Below are 18547 nucleotides of genomic sequence, written 5' to 3'. Positions count from 1 at the left end.
GGACCGACCCTGCACCCAATCACGGGAACATTGCAATAATTACAGTAAACTGCAGATTAGAATGCACTCAGCCAGTTCAGTCGCACAGACTGTGAGAAGGGACTTTCGGAATCACACCTGCCGCCAAGTAACCCCTTCTGGTTGCCTTGTGTCTCCCGCCTACGATTAAGCCCACGGCAAAATTCCCCAATCGCAGCCAGGGTAATTTTAGTGGGAAACAAATAACTTTTCCACCAATACCCTCACAGGATAAAGACGACCAGCTCAAACAACCCCCCCACCGCCCCTCGAGTACCTCCTCGTGCTTGACTGCAAGCTACAGACCACTTGGGAGTTGGAACCTACCTGGGGTGGGACGAGAATGGAGTTGTCATTACGCCTAATGACTCCCTGCAGACCCAGCTTGCTAAGGTGGAGCAGCAGCTCAGGCACAAGGACCAGGCTGGATCCTTGCTGCGCGCAGTGTTACCTGATCGCACCCTGGGGCAATGCTTAAGGTTCCAAAGCAATGTTCCCCGTAATTTTTTTTAAGGGGGGGGGGTCCGGCCCCTTTAAGGCACTGTGTGGCGCAGTCACAGGTTCACATCGAACTTTAACAAAGGAACAGCGTGTCCCGTTGCGTGACCGCGCAGCTTATGGGGAACGTTCTACAGTCGGCTTTGGTGCCCTTGGGCAGAGAGGGAGCGGGGAATGGGGGAGGGGAGTAGAGGCAGACAGGGTTACTGCCCCCAATCACCAGATAGTGGATCCTGCTAAAATCTGTACACACAGACGCACATGATACAGTTTCCCCCCCCACCCCCCTCCCAATCTCCTTATTTGGGCAACAGATTAGAAAGGTGCTCATCACCCGGACAACCCCATCACGATTCAGCATCTTCAGCAGAGGAAGTTGAGGTTTGGAGGGAAGATAAAGTCAGCCTTCACTGAGTTACGTGTTCTCATCATCAATGTCGTGGGAACACCATCCCCTCCAAATCACACACCACCCTGACTTAAAAAGACTTGCATTTCTGTAGCGCCTTTCACGACGTCTGAATGCGCTTTACAACCAATGAAGTACTTTTTGAAGTGCAGTCACTGTTGTAATGTTGGAAAATGTATATGACTTGGACCTATAATCGCAGTTCCTTCGTTGTTGCCTACTTTACAACAGTGACTGCACTTCAACGAGTACTCCGTTGTCTGTAAAGTGCTTCAGGATGTCCTGAGGGTGTGAAAGGTGGTGTAAAAATGCAAGTCTTTCTTTGTCGCTGTGTCACAATCCTGGAACTCTCTCCCTAACAGCACTGTGGCAGTACCTTCACCACACGGACTGCAGCGGTTCAAGAAGGCGGCTCACCACCAACTTCTCAAGGGGCAATTAGGGATGGGCAATAAATGCCGGCCTTGCCAGCAACGCCAACACCGCGAGAACAATTTTTTAAAAATCAATACTTCTACGGTAACTGATGCTCTGGTCATTGAACAGAAAACAGAGAGGGTTTGCTCAAAGTTGACAACATGGGTTTCAACTGAAAATACATGACCTGAATAGAGAGACTGAGAGGTGACCTAACGGAGGTCCTTAAGATTATGAAGGGGATTTGATAGGGTAGACGGAGAGAAAATGTTTCCACTCGTTGGGAAAAAACAGAGGTCATAAATATAAGATAGATAGTCATTAATAAATCCAATAGGGAATTCAGCAAAAAATTCTTTATTCAGAGAGTGATGAGAATGTGGCATTTACTACCACAGGGAGTGGTTGAGGCGAATAGCACAGGGGATGCTTGCTAAGTACATAAGGGAGAAAGGAATAGAAGGATGCGCGGATAGGGTGAGATGAAGTAAGGTGGGAGGAGGCTCGTGTGAAGCAGAAACACCGGCATGGAGCTGTTGGGCTGGAAGGCTTGTTTCTGTGCCGTAGACTTGCAGTAACTCTCCCATCATAAGAACATAAGAATTAGGAACAGGAGTAGGCCATCTAGCCCCTCGAGCCTGCTCCGCCATTCAACAAGATCATGGCTGATCTGGCCGTGGACTCAGCTCCACTTACCCGCCCGCTCCCCATAACCCTTAATTCCCTTATTGGTTAAAAATCTATCTATCTGTGACTTGAATACATTCAATGAGCTAGCCTCAACTGCTTCCTTGGGCAGAGAATTCCACAGATTCACAACCCTCTGGGAGAAGAAATTCCTTCTCAACTCGGTTTTTGAGGCTGTGCCCCCTAGTTCTAGTCTCCCCAACCAGTGGAAACAACCTCTCCGCCTCTATCTTGTCTATCCCTTTCATGATTTTAAATGTTTCTATAAGATCACCCCTCATCCTTCTGAACTCCAACGAGTAAAGACCCAGTCTACTCAATCTATCATCATAAGGTAATCCTCTCATCTCCGGAATCAGCCTAGTGAATCGTCTCTGTACCCCCTCCAAAGCCAGTATATCCTTCCTTAAGTAAGGTGACCAAAACTGCACGCAGTACTCCAGGTGCGGCCTCACCAATACCTTATACAGTTGCAGCAGGACCTCCCTGCTTTTGTACTCCATCCCTCTCGCAATGAAGGCCAACATTCCATTCGCCTTCCTGATTACCTGCTGTACCTGCAAACTAACTTTTTGGGATTCATGCACAAGGACCCCCAGGTCCCTCTGCACCTTAGCATGTAGTAATTTCTCCCCATTCAAATAATATTCCCTTTTACTGTTTTTTTTTCCCCCCCAAGGTGGATGACCTCACACTTTCCGACATTGTATTCCATCTGCCAAACCTGAGCCCATTCGCTTAACCTATCCAAATCTCTTTGCAGCCTCTCGGTGTCCTCTACACAACCCGCTTTCCCACTAATCTTTGTGTCATCTGCAAATTTTGTTACACTACACTCTGTCCCCTCTTCCAGGTCATCTATGTATATTGTAAACAGTTGTGGTCCCAGCACCTATCCCTGTGGCACACCACTAACCACCGATTTCCAACCCGAAAAAGACCCATTTATCCCGACTCTCTGCTTTCTGTTCATGAGCCAATTCTCTATCCATGCTAATACATTTCCTCTGACTCCGCGTACATCTATCTTCTGCAGTCACCTTTTGTGTGGCACCTTATCGAATGCCTTTTGGAAATCTAAATACACCACATCCATCGGTACACCTCTATCCACCATGCTCGTTTATATCCTCAAAGAATTCCAGTAAATTAGTTGAACATGATTTCCCCTTCATGAATCCATGCTGCGTCTGCCTGATTGCACTATTCCTATCTAGATGTCCCACTATTTCTTCCTTAATGATAGTTTCAAGCATTTTCCCTACTACAGATGTTAAACTAACCGGCCTATAGTTACCTGCCTTTTGTCTGCCTCCTTTTTTAAACAGAGGCGTTACATTAGCTGCTTTCCAATCCGCTGGTACCTCCCCAGAGTCCAGAGAATTTTGATAGATTATAATGAATGCATCTGCTATAACTTCCGCCATCTCTTTTAATACCCGAGGATGCATTTTATCAGGACCAGGGGACTTGTCTACCTTGAGTCCCATTAGCCTGTCCAGCATTATCCCCCTAGTGATAGTGATTGTCTCAAGGTCCTCCCTTCCCACATTCCTATGACCAGCAATTTTTGGCATGGTTTTTGTGTCTTCCACTGTGAAGACCGAAGCAAAATAATTGTTTAAAGTCTCAGCCATTTCCACATTTCCCATTATTAAATCCCCCTTCTCATCTTCTAAGGGACCAACATTTACTTTAGTCACTCTTTTCCGTTTTATATATCTGTAAAAGCTTTTACTATCTGTTTTTATGTTTTGCGCAAGTTTACCTTCGTAATCTTTCTTTCCTTTCTTTATTGCTTTTTTAGTCATTCTTTGCTGTTTTTTAAAATTTTCCCAATCTTCTAGTTTCCCACCAACCTTGGCCACCTTATACGCATTGGTCTTTGATTTGATACTCTCCTTTATTTCCTTGGTTATCCACGGCTGGTTATCCCTTCTCTTACCACCCTTCTTTTTCACTGGAATATATTTTTGTTGCGCACTATGAAAGAGCTCCTTAAAAGTCCTCCACTGTTCCTCAATTGTGCCACCATTTAGTCTGTGTTTCCAGTCTACTTTAGCCAACTCTGCCCTCATCCCGCTGTAGTCCCCTTTGTTTAAGCATAGTACGCTCGTTTCTGACAACTTCCTCACCCTCAATCTGTATTACAAATTCAACCATACTGTGATCAATCATTCCGAGAGGATCTTTTACTAGGAGATCGTTTATTTTTCCTGTCTCATTACACAGGACCAGATCTAAGATAGCTTGCTCCCTTGTAGGTTCTGTAACATACTGTTCTAAGAAACAATCCCGTATGCATTCTATGAATTCCTCCTCCAGGCTACCCCGTGCATCGCTGCCCACCTATCCAATCCAATAATGCCAGGCTGGTTTATTACCGGTTTTCTGGCTCCGCATGGCACGTGTCACTTCCTTCCGACACGTGCAGACCAGACAGTCTCGAGGTCACGTCATCCTCCGAGTCATGCTCAGGTTCTGCATTTAAAATAAATGATATATTGTCTTCAGTGCACCTGCATGAATACATTAAAATAAGGTGGGATCGGGAAAAAACAAGGCCACTCAACTCGGCCTGCACTGATCATTTTCATCCCCCCTTTCAACCCCAATTACTGAAAAGGACCAGGAGCAATGAAGCGTAAAAATACTTAACTGGAGAACGGCTAACTTCAGTGAGCTGAAAAGGGATCTCGCCCAGGTGGATTGGAATCAAAAATTGGTAGGCCTTCAAAGAGGAGGTGGTTCAGGTAGAGTGGACACATTCCCATGAGGGGGACAGGAAGGGCATTCAAACCTAGAGCTCCCCAGAGGACTGAAGATACAGAGGTTAAAATAAAACAGAAAATGGAGGCTTAAGACAATTGTACGGTTCATAATACAGTAGCGAACCAAGCTGAAAACAGCAAGCACTGAGGAACAAGAGGGTCAGAGTGAACGCAAGAATAGATTGGCAGATAACACAGAAGGGAACCCAAAAATATTTTATAAACATATAAATATTGGAAGGATGGGGCGATTAGGGATCAAAAAAGGAAAACGACTTGTGGAGGCAGAGGGCATGGTTGAGATACTAACTGAGGACTTTGCATCTGTCTTCACTAGAGAAGAGGATGCTGCCAATGTAACAGTAAAGGAGGAGGTAAAAGCGATATGGGATAGGATAAAAATAGATAAAGAAGAAGCAGTTGTATGGTTGGCCGTCTTCAAAGTAGAAGTACCCCGGTCTGGATGGGATGCATCAGAGTTAACTGAGGGGCATATGGGTGGAAATTTTGTGGGAGAGTGTTCCACACTTCTACCACCCTTTGATTGAAGAAATGTTTCCCAACTTCTCTCCTGAATGGCCTGGCTCAGATTTTAATATTACATCCCCTTGTTCCGGATTCCCCCACCAGTGGAACAAGTTTTTCTCTCTCTCGCTACTCGATCAATTCCTTTCAAAATCCTAAAAACCTCAATCAAATCACCTTCCATATTCCAGGGTATAAACGCCTAGTTCACCACCAGTCACCAGGATTGCCCGAATCTGCAGCGAAAGGTCTGCGAAATATATTCTCTGGTGAAGTACTGGTAATAGTCACAGGATCAATTGGAAGGATGAATAAGGATCACACAAGCAGTGCATTGACCCACTTAAAATGTATCGACTCAAGGCGGAATTTTATTCCGATCGTATCGCTAGAGACACAAAAATGAGAGAGTGGGAATTATGTGCAGAGACTGCAGATGCTGGGGTTGTTCTGCTTAAGAATGTAAGTTTGCAGATGACACTAAGCTGGGTGGCTGTGAGGAGAATGCCAAGAGTCTGCAGGGTGACTTGGACAGGTTAGGTGAGTGGGCAAATGCATGGCACATGCAGTATAATGTGGATAAATGTGAGGTAATCCACTTTGGTGGCAAAAACAGGAAGGCAGAATAGTATCTGAATGGTGACAGATTAGGAAAAGGGGAGGTGCAACGGGACCTGGGTGTCATGGTACATCAGTCATTGAAAGTTGGCATGCAGGTACAGCAGCAGGAGTGAAGAAGACAAATGGCATGTTGGCCTTCACAGCAAGAGGATTTGAGTATAGGAGCAGGGAGGTCTTACTGCAGTTATACAGGGCTTTGGTGAGGCCACACCTTGAGTATTGTGTACAGTTTTGGTCTACTAATCTGAGGAAGGACATTCTTGCTATTGAGGGAGTGCAGCGAAGGTTCACCAGACTGATTCCCGGGATAGCAGGATTGACATATGAAGAAAGACTGGATCGACTAAGCTTATATTCACTGGAATTTAGAAGAATGAGAGGGGATCTCATAGAAACATATAAAATTCTGATGGGATTGGACAAGTTAGATGCAGGAAGACTGTTCCCGATGTTGGGGAAGTCCAAAACCAGGGGTCACAGTCTAAGGATAAGGGGTAAGCCATTTAGGATCGAGATGAGGAGAAACTTCTTCACTCAGAGAATTGTGAACCTGTGGAATTCTCTACCACAGAAAGTTGTTGATGCAAGTTCATTAGATATATTCAAAAGGGAGTTAGATATGGCCCATACGGCTAAAGGGATCAAGGGGAATGGAGAGAAAGCAGGAATGGGGTACTGAAGTTGCATGATCAGCCATGATCATATTGAATGGTGGTGCAGGCTCGAAGGGCCAAATGGCCTACTCCTGCACCTATTTTCTATGTTTCTATGTTAAGGAGAGATTAAAAAGATTAAAATTATGAAAGGTTTTGATAGTGTAGATAAGGAGAAACCGTTTCCAGTGGCGGGAGGGTTAGTAACCAGAGGACACAGATTTAAGATCATTGGCAAAAGAATCAGTGGGGAGAAGAGGAGAATTTAATTTTTTTTTATACACAGCGTGCTGTGATGAGCTGGAACGCGGTGGAAACAGATTAAATACCGATAAAAACAGGAAAAACATGCAGGGTTATGGGGCTGCAACCGAGACTCCAGGATGGTGTGTTGCCTCCCTGGTGCAAGGGTCAAGGATGTCTCAGAGCGGGTGCAGGATATTCTGAAAAGGGAGGGTGAACAGCCAGTTGTCGTGGTGCACATTGGTACCAACGATATAGTTAAAAAAACAGTGATGAGGTCCTACGAGACGAATTTAAGGAGCTAGGAGCTATATTAAAACGTAGGATCTCAAAAGTAGTAATCTCGGGATTGCTACCAGTGCCACGTGCTAGTCAGAGTAGGAATCGCAGAATAGCTCAGATGAATACGTGGCTTGAGCAGTGGTGCAGCAGGGAGGGATTCAAATTCCTGGGGCATTGGAACCGGTTCTGGGGGAGGTGAGACCAGTACAAACTAGACGGTCTGCACCTAGGCAGGACCGGAACCAATGTCCGAGGGGGAGTGCTTGCTAGTGCTGTTGGGGAGGAGTTAAACTAATATGGCAGGGGGATGGGAACCAATGCAGGGAGACAGAAGGAAACAAAATGGCGACAGAAGCAAAAGACAGAAAGGAGATGAGTAAAAGTGGAGGGCAGAGAAACCCAAGGCAAAAAACAAAAAGGGCCACTGTACAGAAAAATTCTAAAGGGTCAAAGTGTAATAAAAAGGCAAGCCTGAAAGCTCGGTGCCTCAATGCGAGGAGTATTCGGAACCCAGGAGAGGGCTCTGAGCTAGTTAGAGTGGGTGAGAGCTCAGATGAACAGGACCCCAAGAAAGAATGCAAAAGGCAGGAGGCAACAGAGCAGAATAGCACTGGGGTAAGTGTAAACCACAAGGTGATAGGAAGGGATAATATGTATGAATATAAAGGTGCTGCAGGAGGGGTCAAAACTAAAAATCATTGTTTAAAAACTAGGATTAAAACACTCTACCAAAACGCACGCAGCATTCGAAATAAAGTAAATGAGTTGACGGCACAAATCATTACAAATGGGTATGATTTGGTGGCCATTACAGAAACGTGGTTGCAGGGTGGCCGAGACTGGGAATTAAACATACAGGGGTATCTGACAATTCGGAAAGATAGACAAGAAGGGAAAGGAGGTGGGGTAGCTCTGTTAATAAAGGATGATATCAGGGCAGTTGTGAGAGAAGATATTGGCTCGAATGAAAAAAATGTGGGTGGAGATTAGAGATAGTAAGGGGAAAAAGTCACTGGTGGGCGTAGTTAAGAGGCCCCCAAATAATAACTTCACGGTGGGGCGGACAATAATCAAGGGAATAATGGAGGCATGTGAAAAAGGAACGGCAGTAATCATGGGGGATTTTAACCTACATATCGATTGGTTAAATCAAATCGCAAGGGGTAGCCTTGAGGAGGAATTCATAGAATGCATACGGGATTGTTTCTTAGAACAGTATGTTACAGAACCTACAAGGGAGCAAGCTATCTTAAATTTGGTCCTGTGTAATGAGACAGGAATAATAAACGATCTCCTCGTAAAAGATCCTCTCGGAATGAGTGATCACAGTATGGTTGAATTTGTAATACAGATTGAGGGTGAGGAAGTAGTGTCTCAAACGAGCGTACTATGTTTAAACAAAGGGGACTACAGTGGGATGAGGGCAGAGTTGGCTAAAGTAGACTGGAAACACAGACTAAACGGTGGCACAACTGAGGAACAGTGGAGGACTTTTAAGGAGCTCTTTCATAGTGCTCAACAAAAATATATTCCAGTGAAAAAGAAGGGCGGTAAGAAAAGGGATAACCAAGGAAATAAAGGAGAGTATCAAATTAAAAACTAATGCGTATAAGGTGGCCAAGGTTAGTGGGAAACTAGAAGATTGGGAAAATTTTAAACGACAGCAAAGAATGACTAAGAAATCAATAAAGAAAGGAAAGATAGATTACGAAAGTAAACTTGTGCAAAACATAAAAACAGATAGTAAAAGCAGATATATAAAACGGAAGAGAGTGACTAAAGTAAATGTTGGTCCCTTAGAAGATGAGAAGGGGCATTTAATAATGGGAAATGTGGAAATGGCTGAGACCGTAAACAATTATTTTGCTTCGGTCTTCACAGTGGAAAACACAAAAACCATGCCAAAAATTGCTGGTCACGGGAATGTGGGAAGGGAGGACCTTGAGACAATCACTATCACTAGGGGGGTAGTGCTGGACAGGCTAATGGGACTCAAGGTAGACAAGTCCCCTGGTCCTGATGAAATGCATCCCAGGGTATTAAAAGAGATGGCGGAAGTTATAGCAGATGCATTCGTTATAATCTACCAAAATTCTCTGGACTCTGGGGAGGTACCATCGGATTGGAAAGCAGCTAATCTAACGCCTCTGTTTAAAAAAAGGGGCAGACAAAAGGCAGGTAACTATAGGCCGGTTAGTTCAACATCTGTAGTAGGGAAAATGCTTGAAGCTATCATTAAGGAAGAAATAGCGGGACATCTAGATAGCAATAGTGCAATCAAGCACTCGCAACAAGCATTCATGAAGGGGAAATCATGTTTAACTAATTTACTGGAATTCTTTGAGGATATAACGAGCATGGTGGATAGAGATGTACCGATGGATGTGGTGTATTTAGATTTCCAAAAGGCATTCGATAAGGTGCCACACAAAAGGTTACTGCAGAAGATAAAGGTACGCGGAGTCAGAGGAAATGTATTAGCATGGATAGAGAATTGGCTGGCTAACAGAAAGCAGAGAGTCTGGATAAATGGGTCCTTTTCGGGTTGGAAATTGGTGGTTAGTGATGTGCCACAGGGACCTCAACTGTTCACAATATACATAGATGACCTGGAAGAGGGGACAGAGTGTAGTGTAACAAAATTTGCAGATGTCACAAAGATTAGTGGGAAAGCGGGTTGTGTAGAGGACACAGAGAGGCTGCAAAGAGATAGGTTAGGTTAAGCGAATGGGCTAAGGTTTGGCAGATGGAATACAATGTCAGAAAATGTGAGGTCATCCATCTTGGAAAAAAAAACAGTAAAAGGGAATATTATTTGAATGGGGAGAAATTACAACATGCTGCGGTGCAGAGGGACCTGGGGGTCCTTGTGCATGAAACTCTTTTTGGAGTTTATCTGCAAAACAAAAAACATTAAACCGTGCCACCCGACCTGGGTGACACACCAGACATTTACAAGGCCCTTTTTTTCCCCCTCCTTTTTTTGGTTTTTTTTTTGTGTTTTTCTTTTTTTGGGTTTTTTTTTGGGCACTAAAATCACAATTTTTCCCCAGTGCCCCCTATAAAAGGGAAGGGGTCCTTGTGCATGAAACTCTTTTTGGAGTTTATCTGCAAAAACAAAAGACATTAAACCGTGCCACCCTACCTGGGTAACACACCAGACATTTACAAGGCCCTTTTTTTTCCCTTTTTTTTTGTGTTTTTCTTTTTTTTTTTGGTTTTTTTTTTGGGCACTAAAATCACAATTTTTCCCCAGTGCCCCCTACAAAAGGGAAGGGGGACACTAAAAGCACCAGCAATTAAAACAAATTAAACTTTAAAACGTAAAATCAAATTAAAATTTGGTTGCCGGGCGTGATGATGCACTCCAGTCCCTCCGGTGCCCACCTCTCGCGGAAGGCCGCTCCAAAAAGTTAGTTTGCAGGTGCAGCAGGTGATCAGGAAGGCGAATGGAATGTTGGCCTTCATTGCGAGAGGGATGGAGTACAAAAGCAGGGTGGTCCTGCTGCAACTGTACAGGATATTGGTGAGGCCGCACCTGGAGTACTGCGTGCAGTTTTGGTCACCTTACTTAAGGAAGGATATACTAGCTTTGGAAAGGTACAGAGACGATTCACTAGGCTGATTCCGGAGATGAGGGAGTTACCTTATGATGATAGATTGAGGGTCTTTACTCATTGGAGTTCAAAAGGATGAGGGGTGATCTTATAGAAACATTTAAAATAATGAAAGGGATGGACAAGATAGAGGCAGAGAGGTTGTTTCCACTGGTCGGGGAGACAAGAACTAGGGGGCACAGCCTCAAAATACGGGGGAGCCAATTTAAAACCGAGTTGAGAAGGAATTTCTGTGGAATTGTCTGCCCAAGGAAGCAGTTGAGGCTAGCTCATGAACAAAAAGGAGACAAAAGCAAAAGACAGAAAGGAGATGAGGAAAAGTGGAGGGCAGAGAAACCTAAGGCAAAGAACAAAAAGGACCACTGTACAGCAAAATTCTAAAAGGACAAAGGGTGTTAAAAAAAAACAAGCCTGAAGGCTTTGTGTCTTAATGCAAGGAGTATCCGTAATAAGGTGGATGAATTAACTGTGCAAATAGATGTTAACAAATATGATGTGATTGGGATTACAGAGACGTGGCTCCAGGATGATCAAGGCTGGGAACTCAACATCCAGGGGTATTCAACATTCAGGAAGGATAGAATAAAAGGAAAAGGAGGTGGGGTAGCATTGCTGGTTAAGGAGGAGATTAATGCAATAGTTAAGAAGGACATTAGCTTGGATGATGTGGAATCTATATGGGTAGAGCTGCAGAACACCAAAGGGCAAAAAACATTAGTGGGAGTTGTGTACAGACCTCCAAACAGTAGTAGTGATGTTGGGGAGGGCATCAAACAGGAAATTAGGGGTGCATGCAATAAAGGTGCAGCAGTTATAATGGGTGACTTTAATATGCACATAGATTGGGTTAACCAAACTGGAAGCATTACGGTGGAGGAGGATTTCCTGGAGTGCATAAGGGATGGTTTTCTAGACCAATATGTCGAGGAACCAACTAGGGGGGAGGCCATCTTAGACTGGGTGTTGTGTAATGAGAGAGGATTAATTAGCAATCTCGTTGTGCGAGGCCCCTTGGGGAAGAGTGACCATAATATGGTGGAATTCTGCATTAGGATGGAGAATGAAACAGTTAATTCAGAGACCATGGTCCAGAACTTAAAGAAGGCTAACTTTGAAGGTATGAGGCATCAATTGGCTAGGATAGATTGGCGAATGATACTTAAGGGGTTGACAGTGGATGGGCAATGGCAGACATTTAGAGACCGCATGGATGAACTACAACAATTGTACATTCCTGTCTGGCGTAAAAATAAAAAAGGGAAGGTGGCTCAACCGTGGCTATCAAGGGAAATCAGGGATAGTATTAAAGCCAAGGAAGTGGCATACAAATTGGCCAGAAATAGCAGCGAACCCGGGGACTGGGAGAAATTTAGAACTCAGCAGAGGAGCACAAAGGGTTTGATTAGGGCAGGGAAAATGGAGTACAAGAAGAAGCTTGCAGGGAACATTAAGACGGATTGCAAAAGTTTCTATAGGTATGTAAAGAGAAAAAGGTTAGTAAAGACAAACGTAGGTCCCCTGCAGTCAGAATCAGGGGAAGTCATAACGGGGAACAGAGAAATGGCGGACCAATTGAACAAGTACTTTGGATCGGTATTCACTAAGGAGGACACAAACAACCTTCCGGATATAAAAGGGGTCAGAGGGTCTAGTAAGGAGGAGGAACTGAGGGAAATCCTTATTAGTCGGGAAATTTTGTTGGGGAAATTGATGGGATTGAAGGCCGATAAATCCCCAGGGCCTGATGGACTGCATCCCAGAGTACTTGGAAATAGCGGATGCATTGACAGTAATTTTCCAATATTCCATTGACTCTGGATCAGTTCCTATCGAGTGGAGGGTAGCCAATGTAACCCCACTTTTTAAAAAAGGAGGGAGAGAGAAAACAGGGAATTATAGACCTGTCAGCCTGACCTCAATAGTGGGTAAAATGATGGAATCAATTATTAAGGATGTCATAGCAGTGCATTTGGAAAGAGGTGACATGATAGGTCCAAGTCAGCATGGATTTGTGAAAGGGAAATCATGCTTGACAAATCTTTTGGAATTTTTTGAGGATGTTTCCAGTAGAGTGGACAAGGGAGAACCAGTTGATGTGGTGTATTAGGACTTTCAGAAGGCTTTCGACAAGGTCCCACACAAGAGATTAATGTGCAAAGTTAAAGCCCATGGGACTGGGGGTAGTGTGCTGACATGGATTGAGAACTGGTTGTCAGACAGGAAGCAAAGAGTAGGAGTAAATGGGTACTTTTCAGAATGGCAGGCAGTGACTAGTGGGGTACCACAAGGTTCTCTGCTGGGGCCCCAGCTGTTTACACTGTACATTAATGATTTAGATGAGGGGATTAAATGTAGTATCTCCAAATTTGCGGATGACACTAAGTTGGGTGGCAGTGTGAGCTGCGAAGAGGATGCTATGAGGCTGCAGAGCGACTTGGATAGGTTAGGTGAGTGGGCAAATGCATGGCAGATGAAGTATAATGTGGATAAATGTGAGGTTATCCACTTTGGTGGTAAAAACAGAGAGACAGACTATTATCTGAATGGTGACAGATTAGGAAAAGGGGAGGTGCAACGAGACCTGGGTGTCATGGTACATCAGTCATTGAAGGTTGGCATGCAGGTACAGCAGGCGGTTAAGAAAGCAAATGGCATGTTGGCCTTCATCGCGAGGGGATTTTAGTACAGGGGCAGGGAGGTGTTGCTACAGTTGTACAGGGCCTTGGTGAGGCCACACCTGGAGTATTGTGTACAGTTTTGGTCTCCTAACCTGAGGAAGGATATTCTTGCTATTGAGGGAGTGCAGCGAGGGTTCACCAGACTGATTCCCGGGATGGTGGGACTGACCTATCAAGAAAGACTGGATCAACTGGGCTTGTATTCACTGGAGTTCAGAAGAATGAGAGGGGACCTCATAGAAACATTTAAAATTCTGACGGGGTTAGACAGGTTAGATGCAGGAAGAATGTTCCCAATGTTGGGGAAGTCCAGAACCAGGGGTCACAGTCTAATTTAAGACCGAGTTGAGGAGATACTTCTTCACCCAGAGAGTGGTGAATCTGTGGAATTCTCTACCACAGAAAGTTGTTGAGGCCAATTCACTAAATATATTCAAAAAGGAGTTAGATGAAGTCCTTACTCCTAAGGGGATCAAGGGGTATGGCGAGAAAGCTGGAATGGGGTACTGAAGTTGAATGTTCAGCCATGAACTCATTGAATGGCGGTGCAGGCTAGAAGGGCCGAATGGCCTACTCCTGCACCTATTTTCCATGTTTCTATGTATTCAAATCACAGATAGATAGGTTTTTAACCAATAAGGGAATTAAGGGTTATGGGGAGCGGGCGGGTAAGTGGAGCTGAGTCCACGGCCAGATCAGCCATGACCTTGTTGAATGGCGGAGCAGGCTCGAGGGGCTAGATGACCTACTCCTGTTCCTAATTCTTATGTTCTTATGTTCTTCTGAAGAGCAGGAGCGCGGGACTAATTGCATAGCTCTACCACAGGCACGACGGACCAAATGGCCTCCTTCTGCACTGTGATTCTGTATAGTGATATCACAATGCTAGGTTAAGCCCGTTAACTGTTTGCCACTGTCATTAAAAAGAAAACAAATCACATTTCAGAGTCCCACACCTACACTTGCTGCCTGGGGATCAAATAAATCCAAGTCTGAAATTAAGCAAACATGTACATTCTCACGAGAGATCGATCTGGGAAAACCACAGCCAGAATGTTAAGTCACAGGTGTAAACACAGAACATGCTGGAAATGTCAGTGGGTCAAGCAGCATTTGTGGAGAGAAAGAGTGTTAACGTTTCAGGTCGATGACCCTTCGTCAGAATGATGCCCTCTCTGACCCGCTGAGATCTCCAGCGTTTTCTGTTTTTCGTTCAGATTCCAGCATCTGCAGTATTTTACTTTTGTGTTAAGTCACAGGAATGGGTCAGTGAGCACAGTGCCCAGTGGGGTACTGAACCATATGGACCAGGTTGTGTGACCCCCCTCAGATCTGTGTGCAGCTCACCGATTAGTCAGGGTAGCACTTGTCGGTTACAGTTGGCCTCAGCACCACTGCTCGGCTGTGACGCACTCAAAGCCTCCCTGATAAAGTTTAACATCCCCACCGACATCCTTTCCCTCAACGACTGTCTGTCCCACCTGTGACAGGGACTGTGGCTCTCGTATTGGACTGTTCAGCCACCTAAGGACTCATTTTAAGAGTGGGAAGCAAGTCTTCCTCGATTCCGAGGGACTGCCTATGATGATGATGACTATGCAGTCGAATAGCCAGGCACTCGTGTTCTCGGGTCACGTGGAGAACGTCCACTTGGGTGCAGCATCAGCACTCGTGGAATCATACCCCAACTACAAGGCAGCAGCCAGAGGAGCAGCTAGGGGAAGACTGACTGGAATTATCGAGAACAAAGCATAACCAGGGCAACTGCAGGCCAGTTAAATCACAGGGACATTCAGCTGTAACTGCAACGTTCAAAGTTTATAACCCTCACATAAAACATTCAGTGAGGACACTCCAACACATCTTTTCTAAAGAAAACATATATTCTGTACACCAGCAGCTTTTGAAACCACATTCCCTGGCAGGCTAGCTCATAAACTCCCGGTAACTAACTACATTTGCACATATACCGCTCTCCATCCTCCTTTAAGGCCCTCCTTAAAACCGTTTGGTCACCTGTCCAAATGTCTCTATGTAGTTCAGTGTTGAATTTAGTTTAATTGGGCTCAAGTTCCCCCCCCCCCCCTCCCCTGGCGCACCAGTCTTTCTAGACTAAAAAGGGCGCCAAAAAGTTACCTTCCAATTCTCCCCGCTCCTCAGGACGTCTTCAGCCCCGGCATGGCGCAGCAACTCCAGTGGGGGGGGGGCGGAGCTAGGTCCCGGCGCTGAACACCATGCTTCGGGCCCCTCCCACACTAGAGTGTGGGAGGGGCCCGAAGCACGCTGCCCCTACCCCTGGCCAAATGGGCTCCCTCATCGGCGGCTCACTGCTTTCCCTAAGGTAGGACTTCTATTTTTTTTATTTGTTATTTATTGATTGATTGATTATTACTTTGGTCTTGGTGCTTTAGGTGCAAATTTCCTTCTATTTTTTGTGTTATTAATTGCTTATTACTTTTTGTGCTTTGTAAGTCTTGGTGCTAGGTGCAGGTCCACTCTGCTTCCTTGTATTTTTTATTTGTTATTGAATGCTTATTTTTGTGTTTTGTTTAGTGCTTGGGTGCTTTAAATGTATTTATGCTTCTTTAATGTTGTTGTGAAGGTGTTTAGTGCTTTGTAAGGTCCTCTCATTTCCCTCCCCCCCCATCTCTGGCTACCTGCGTTGATTTCTTAGCTCACCGCAAGATTTCTCTGTGCGGACACAAGTGGTCACATGCACTGGCCTAAGTTGGTTTGGAGTAATTTTTAGCTGTCTAAACTTGCTTAAATGGCCAAAACATGGGTAAAGAAGTTTCTTCTGAATTCCCGATTGGATTCTTGGTGACTATCTTATATTGATGGCCTCTAGTTTTGCTCTTCCCCACAAGTAGAAACTTTCTCTCTGTACCCACTCTATCAAAACTTTTCATAATTTACTGAACTCTATTAGGTCACCCCACAGCCTTCTTTTTTTCCAAGAGAAAAGAGACCCATCCTTTCCTGATATGTATGCCTAAATGACTAAAAAAAAGATTAAGGGAAAAATAGATTATGAAAGTAAACTAGCACAAAATATAAAAACAGATAGCAAGAGTTTCTACAGGTATATAAAAAGGAAAAGAGTGCAGTGGCTAAATGTTGGTCCCTCAGAGGCCAGGAAATTAGTAATGGGGAACATGGAGATGGCAGAAACTCTGAACAAATATTTTGTATCAGTCTTTACGGTAGAGGACACAAAAAATATTCCAACAGTGGATAGTCAAGGGGCTATAGGGGAGGAGGAACTTAACACAATCACATCACTAAGGAGGTGGTACTCAGTAAGATAATGGGAGTAAAGGCGGATAAATCCCCTGGACCTGATGGCTTGCATCCTCGGGTCTTAAGAGAAGTAGCGGCAGGGATAGTGGATGCATTGGTTGTAAATTACCAAAATTCCCTGGATTCTGGAGAGGTCTCAGCAGATTGGAAAACTGCAAATGTAACACCCCTATTTAAAAAAAGGAGGCAGACAAAAAGCAGGAAACTCTAGACCAGTTAGTTCAACATCTGTGGTTGGGAAAATGTTGGAGTCCATTATTAAAAAAGCAGTAGCGGGACATTTGGAAAAGCATAATTCAGTCAGGCAGAGTCAGCATGGATTTATGAAGGGGGTTGTTTGACAAATTTGCTAGATTGGGTCGCAGGGATTGGGAAAGGGGGTCGCGAAGTGGGGGGAGAGGGGGTCGCGAAGTGGGGGGAGAGGGGGCGGGGAGTGACGGGGTTCCAGGGAACCAGGGATTGGGGGGGCCCAGGGATTGGAGGGGGGCCCAGAGATTGGGAGGGGGGAGTCCAGGGGAAGTTGCGCGGGGATCCCGGGGATGATTGGGGGTTGTGCCCAGGGAGGGGGGAGGGTGTGTCCTGGGGACTGGGGGGGGGTCCCGGGGGGGGGGGGGGGGGGGGGGAAGAGGTCCTGAGGATTTGGGGGGGTCCTGGGGATTGGGGGGGGGAGGAAAGAGAGGGATCCTGGGGATTGGGGGGGGGGGGGGGGAAAGAGGGGTCCCTGGGTTTGGGGGTGGGAGAGAGGAGTCCCGGGGATTGGGAGGGAGAGAGAGGGGTCCCGGGGATTTGGGGGGGGGGCCCTGGGGATTTGGGGAGGGGCCCCAGGGATTTGGGGGGGTCCTGTGGATTTTTTTTTGGGGGGGGGTCCCGGGGATTGGGGAGAGGGGTGATCACTGGGATTGGTGGGGGGGGGGGGGCCGGGGATTGGGGTGATCACGGGGATTGGTGGGGGGGGCCGGGGATTGGTGGGGGGGGGGGGGGGGGGGGGGAAAGAGAGAGAGAGAGGGGTCCCGGGGATTTGGGGGGGGCCCCAGGGATTTGGGGCGGGGTAAGGGATAGTCCTGGGGATTTTTTTTGGGGGGGGGGTGCCGGGGATTGGAGGGGGGGGGGGTCCTGTGGATTTTTTTGGGGGGGGTCCCGGGGATTGGGGGGTGATCACGGGGATTGGTTGGGGGGAGGGGGGGGGGGCGGGGATTGGTTGGGGGGGGGCGGGGATCAGGGGGCCCCGGTTCCTATCCCGGGCCCTTTACCTCGGAGCTGCTGATCCTCCTCCGCCGCCTCCTCCTCCTCCTCCTCGGGCTGCGGCTTCTCGGCCCCCGGCAGGCCCAGGCCCAGTCTCATCGCCATCTTCATCTCGCTCCCGCTCGACGGCCTCTCTGCATCCGACTGTTGCTCCGCCGACGCTCGGCCGCTCGCCCCGCCCCGCGGCCCCTCGGGCGGTAAATGCTGCCGGTCGGCGCCCGCCGCCGTCCCGCTCGCCATCGTCATTGTTTTTGTCAGAGGGGCAAGCAGCGGCGCGGGGGCGGGGGATGGCGCGAGAGAGCGCCGAGCGCCGCCGGAGAGAGCCGAGCGCCGCCGGAAATCGGCGGAATGCGGAGCGAAAGGCGGCGGAGACCCGAGCCCGGTCCGGAAATTGCCGAAGCTGGGAGCCGGAAATTACCGAACCTGAAACGGAAACACCCGAAGGTGTCGAGGGAGCCGGAGAGAAATGACCGAAACTGCCCACAAATCGAGAGAAAAGCACCAAATTATTTGTATTTTTTTTTTGACACCGCCGCAACTAATTCCGCTATATTTCTTGTTAAAATTCCGCAGGGCGAGGTGACGC

General features: G+C 46.5%; 1 protein-coding gene across 1 annotated transcript in view; it reads right to left on the bottom strand.

Annotated features, from left to right (window-relative positions):
• Window positions 1-18374, bottom strand: part of tmed8 (transmembrane p24 trafficking protein 8) — a 31316-nt gene extending 12942 nt beyond the window's left edge. Inside the window, exons 1-2 of the mRNA XM_070877609.1 lie at window positions 17970-18374; window positions 4414-4510 (exon numbers count right to left, since the gene is read on the bottom strand). Coding sequence (XP_070733710.1) covers window positions 4414-4510; window positions 17970-18207 — 335 coding nt within the window. The 5' untranslated portion in view covers window positions 18208-18374. The remainder of the gene's footprint in view (window positions 1-4413; window positions 4511-17969) is intronic.
• Window positions 18375-18547: the final 173 nt, after the last annotated feature.

This window comes from Pristiophorus japonicus, chromosome 4, assembly GCF_044704955.1.
Source record: "Pristiophorus japonicus isolate sPriJap1 chromosome 4, sPriJap1.hap1, whole genome shotgun sequence".
Classification (NCBI taxonomy): domain Eukaryota; kingdom Metazoa; phylum Chordata; class Chondrichthyes; family Pristiophoridae; genus Pristiophorus; species Pristiophorus japonicus.
This window is presented reverse-complemented; position numbering and strand designations above follow the sequence as displayed.